Source organism: Olea europaea, chromosome 10, assembly GCF_002742605.1.
Source record: "Olea europaea var. sylvestris chromosome 10, O_europaea_v1, whole genome shotgun sequence".
NCBI lineage: Eukaryota > Viridiplantae > Streptophyta > Magnoliopsida > Lamiales > Oleaceae > Olea > Olea europaea.
In genome coordinates, this window is record NC_036246.1 from 4918074 (window position 1) to 4923679 (window position 5606).

Below are 5606 nucleotides of genomic sequence, written 5' to 3' on the forward strand. Positions count from 1 at the left end.
TTCATATGTTTGCCAAAACTTTACTATGTCACATGGTTCCCCATTCAAAAATCAATCACCAATCTCATTCACATTCATCAATCAAATGAATTTAATGCAACATGTACCAAATTACCCAAAAATTATCAATGTGGCAATTTATCAAACACCTAGCATGCATTCTTTAGAAATCCATATAAAACCCAATAACTCAAAATTCGAATTACCCCGTAACACAATTGAAGTGCAAATAATTCACTCCATCCACCATCAACACCCCAAAATGCAGAAAATCAATTCGAAAATGACTTAAACAAACGAGCACAATGGAGGAGATAGTCAAAAGTAATACCTTCAAGATGATGTGCAACTCTAACCTCGAGATCCTTGTGTAGTGTAGGTGAATGAAATGTAATCAAGTGTAGAAATCGGATCTAAGAAGAATTTGGGCGAGAGAGGATTTGGGAAGAAATTGATTTGAAAATAAAAGAAGTGATTCGGGCGCTATGCGGCCGCATAGTTAAAATCTATGCGGTCGCATAGGTGTAATGTTTTTTTGATTTTTGGTTTCGGTAGGTGTTTATGCGGTCGTATAGACATTTTTTTTAAAGAAATACAATAAAATAAATAATAAAAAAATGCCATTTTTGTCTAAATTTTTTTTTAAAGGACCCAGCTTTTAACGTCCTCAATTTTTCAAAGACATACTTTTAAAACATTGACATGTGAAATTTTGAAAACACAATTTGCCTCGAAATGCGTGAATTTCACATTGAACTACCCAAAAAACTCAAATCAACCCGAACTCGTGTGTGATACTTAAGGACTCGTGTGAACAGTGCTTGGACTCTTTTAACATGTCTAGATGATCGATGACCACATAACAGAATACTAAATGAATTTGAAAATAAACTTCCTAATCTAATGCAGAAAACATAATAAAGTAAATAAACAGATAAAAAGGATACAGTGGGTTGCCTCCCACCCAGCGCTAAGTTATAGTCGATAGCTCGACTTTTCTGCGGCTGCTTCATTCTGGCATCTCGAGTTGAACGGTTGGCTTTTGGTTAGAGAAGTCACCGCCCCAGTAGTGTTTCAACCTTTGCTCATTAACAGTGAAGGTACCTTATTCTCATTGCTCACTTGTATAGCCTCATATGGTAGAACTTTTGTAACTGTGTAGGGACTCGACCACCATGATCGTAGTTTTCCTGGGAATAGCTTGAGTCTCGAGTTATACAGTAGTACTTGCTGCCCCACTTCGAATACTCGCCTCTGAATGTGCATATCGTGCCACTTCTTGGTTCGCTCCTTGTATAGTTTTGCATTTTCATAAGCTTCCATTCTAAATTCAAGCAATTCATTCAGTTGCAGTAGACGCTTTTCACCGGTGGCATTCAAGTCCATATTTAACTGTTTCATAGCCCAATATGCCCGGTGCTCCATTTCTAATGGCAGATGACATGCTTTCCCAAAGACTAGGCGGTATGGAGACATGCCGATCGGGGTCTTGAATGCTGTTCTGTAAGCCCATAATGCATCGTCCAGCTTTTTAGACCAATCCTTTCTAGATGAATTCACAGTGACTTCTAGTATTCTCTTCAGTTGCCGATTAGATACTTCAACTTGCCCGCTGGTTTGTGGATGATATGGAGTAGCAACGCGGTGTTTAACGCCATATTTGTTCAACAGCTGCTCAAACTGGCGATTACAGAAATGCTTGCCCCCATCGCTGATTATAACCCGCGGTGTACCATATCGGGTGAAAATATATTTCTTCAAGAATCCAATTACTGTCTTTGAGTCATTTGTTGGCAATGCAACTGCTTCCACATATTTTGAGACGTAATCCACTGCCACCAAGATATACTGGTTTGAGAACGAAGGGGGGAAATGTCCCATGAAATCAATTCCTCAAATATCAAATATCTCCACTTCCAAAATATTGTTCAGTGGCATTTCATTTCTCCTCGAGATATTCCCAGTGCGTTGACATCTGTCACACCTCTTAACAAACTCAAATGTGTCCTTCGCACCTCCTCACTATCTGATCAGCTCCTCGTCTATAGAGAATTGGATCCTCCCAGAAATAGTATTTTAACTCGGCGAAGAATTTTTTTCTTTGGTGACTGGAGCAGTCAGGCGGTGGAATGGAATTGGCCAAGTAATTGACAATATCTGCGTACCAATGTGCTTCATCCACTCTCAACATCTGTTCATCCGGGAAGATCTCATTTATATTCACTAAATGTTCCGTCTTCCCAGATTCTAGTCTGGATAGGTGATCTGCTACTACATTCTCGGTGCCCTTTTTGTCGCGTATCTCAATGTCAAATTCTTGCAACAACAGCACCCAACGAATTAATCTTGGCTTTGCATCCTTCTTTGTGAGCAGATATTTCAATGCCGCATGATCAGTATAGACGATGATTTTAGACCCGACGAGGTATGACCTGAATTTGTCAAATGCAAATACCACAGCCAGTAGCTCCTTTTCAGTGGTTGCATAATTTATTTGTGCATCATTTAGAGTTCTGATTGCATAGTAGATCACATGAAAAATCTTGTTCCTCCGCTATCCCAATACTGCACCTATAGCGTGATCACTTGCATCACACATCAATTCAAAAGGTGATTCCCAGTCTGGTGCTACAATCACTGGTGCTGTCGTAAGCTTTTCCTTTAAAGTGTTGAAGGCTGTGAGACAATCCTCATTGAACTCAAAGGTTGCATCTTTCATTAGCAAATTGCACAAAGGTTTAGTGATCTTCGAGAAATCTTTTATAAACCTCCGATAAAACCCAGCGTGCCCCAAAAAACTGCTAACTCCTTTAACTGATGTAGGCGGTGGTAATTTTTCAATCACTTGAATTTTTGCCTTGTCTACCTCAATTTCTTTTGCCGATATCCTATGCCCAAGTACAATGCCTTCCTGCACCATAAAGTGACATTTTTCCCAATTTAAAATCAGGTTAGTCTCCTTGCATCTCTGTAAGACCAAATTCAAGTGGTTTAGACATTCATCAAATGAAGATCCAAATACTGAGAAGTCGTCCATGAAAACCTCAATAAACCTTTCAATCATATCAGAGAATATTCCATCATGCACCTCTAAAATGTGGCTGAAGCATTGCAAAGACCAAAAGGCATCCTACGATAAGCAAAAGTACCGTAGGGGCAAGTGAAAGTGGTCTTCTCCTGATCCTCTGGTGCGACAGATATCTGATTATAGCCCGAGTATCCATCAAGAAAGCAGCAGTGTGAATGTCTAGCCAACCTCTCCAATATCTGATCAATAAATGGGAGTGGGAAGTGATCTTTTCGTGTAGCTGCATTGAGTTTGCGATATTCAATGCAAACTCTCCAACCCGTAACTGTTCTGGTGGGAATTAGTTCATTCTTCTCATTTTTCACCACTGTGATTCCCCTTTTTTCGGTACCACTTGAACAGGGCTGATCCATGCACTATCTGAAATTGGGTAGATAATTCCTGCATCCAATAACTTCAGTATCTTTGTCCTGACTACTTCCTTCATGTTTGGGTTCAATCTTCTCTGACTTTCTATGCTAGGCTTGCAATTTTCCTTCATTAAAATTTTATGCATACACATGGAAGGACTGATTCCTTTAATGTCAGCTATTGTCCAACCAATCGCCGTCTTGTTCTCTCTAAGTACCCTGAGCAGTTTTTCCTCCTCCATCTCACTGACTATGTTCGAAATGATTACTGGAAGTGTATTTGATTCTCCTAAATAAGCGTATCTGAGATGTGGTGGTAGTTGTTTGAGTTCTAAAACTGGCGGCTGCTGAACTGAATGTAGTGGCTTTGTGTTTCCCATCCCCAGTTCCTTAAAGTGCCTCTTTCGTGTGTATGGTGGGTTGGTCTCCAAAAATCTTGCACATGTTTCAACTTCAAACGACTCTGACTGGATTGATTGGGATTGTGCAATACATGCCTCATAGGCATCAGATGGACTGTGTAGTAAGAATGTTTCTTGTGCTGCCTTGTCAATAATGTTGACTTGATAACAGCTGTCAGATTCTGCTGGTAATTTCATTGCCTTGAATACATTGAATGATATCTACTCCTCTCCCAACCTTAAAATCAACTTACCTCTTTGAACATCAATTAATGCTCTCCCTGTTGCCAGAAATGGTCTGCCAAGTATCAATGGAACGTCCTTGTCCTCTTCCTTGTCCAGGATAAGAAAGTCCGCTGGGAATATGAACTTCTCAACCTTGATAAGCACATCTTCAATTATTCCTCCGGGATGTCTCAATGACCTGTCAGCCAGCTGAAGTGTCACAGTGGTTGCTTTTGCTTCTTCCAATCCTAGTTTCCTGAAAACAGACAAAGGCATTAAATTAATACTTGCACCGAGATCACATAACGCTTTATCAAAATATACTTCACCGATTGTGCAAGGAACAGTAAAACTCCCTGGATCTTTTAGTTTTGGTGGAAGTTTATTCTGAATTCTGGCACTACATTCCTCAGTAAGCATGACTGTCTCATGATCTTCCAGCTTGCGTTTATTTGATATGATATCCTTTAGAAATTTCGCGTAGCTAGGCATCTAGAACAGTGCATCAGCTAGTGGGATGTTGATATGGAGCTTTTTGAAGATTTCTAGAAATTTTTTGTATTGTTGCTCCACTTTTTGCTTCTTCAAGCACTGTGGAAAGGGAATCGGAGGTTCGTAGGGGTTGACTGTGACTTTGGCCTTATCTTGTGATTCTTCTAAATTTTTCTTTGAACTTGATTCCTTTACAACAGTCTCTTCTTCAACGGAGGAAGATGTTTCTCCAATCACTCCTGGTCTCTTGACATGGATTTCAGGTAATTGAACTCCACTTCGAGTTGTAATGGCCTTGGCTTGCTCTTTAGGATTGATTTCTGTATTACTTGGTAAGTTACCTGGTGTTCTGCCAGTCAATGCGATGGCTAGCTGCCCCATCCGAGTTTCCAAATTTTTGATGGCTGCATTTTGATTTTGAAATGTAGTTTCAGCCTTCTCCATGAACTTTCCTATCATATCTTCCAATTGAGGCCTCTTCTCCTGTTGTTGAAATTGCCCATGCGGCTTATTCTGATTCTGGTTGCTCCACGAGAAGTTGGGATGTTTCTTTCAGCTGGGATTGAAAGTCTCACCATATTGATTATGCTGCTGGCGTTGTCCCCATTGTGCGTAATCTGCTTGCTCAATTCCTTGCATGAGTATAGGACAATCTGATGTTTTGTGCTCGGCTCCACATTCCTCACAATTGCTCTTCTTAGCTTGTGATATGCTTTCCACCTTGTGATACAGAGAATCAATTTTTGCAGAAATTGTTGAATAAGCGTTCACCTCATAGACACCTAGAGTTTTCTTTGGAGTCGCTCTCTCAGAAGACCACATGGCTGATGTGGTAGCCATTCGCTCAAATAATTCCAATGCCCCGTCAACTGTTCTTGTGGATATTGAGCCATCTGATGCTGGATCTACCATGCTCTTATGGTATGGAAGTAATCCTGTGTAGAAGAATCGAATCTGAGTCTTTTTATCGAACCCATGCTGAGGGCACTTCCGGAGCATGTTTTTAAATCTGTTCCAGGCTTCATCAAATGATTCAGTCTCTCCTTAATT

The 5606-nt window shown here is 40.3% G+C and overlaps 1 protein-coding gene and 1 pseudogene across 1 annotated transcript; both read right to left on the reverse strand.

Moving 5' to 3' along the window:
• Window positions 1-870: 870 nt before the first annotated feature.
• On the reverse strand, window positions 871-1425 carry LOC111400192. The gene is made up of 2 exons (XM_023027618.1): window positions 1105-1425; window positions 871-900 (listed from the first exon to the last, which is right to left on the reverse strand). Exons 1-2 carry the CDS (start codon window positions 1423-1425, stop codon window positions 871-873), a joined length of 351 nt encoding a protein of 116 aa, XP_022883386.1.
• Window positions 1426-1996: 571 nt separating this feature from the next.
• LOC111400193 lies at window positions 1997-5378 on the reverse strand (annotated as a pseudogene).
• Window positions 5379-5606: the final 228 nt, after the last annotated feature.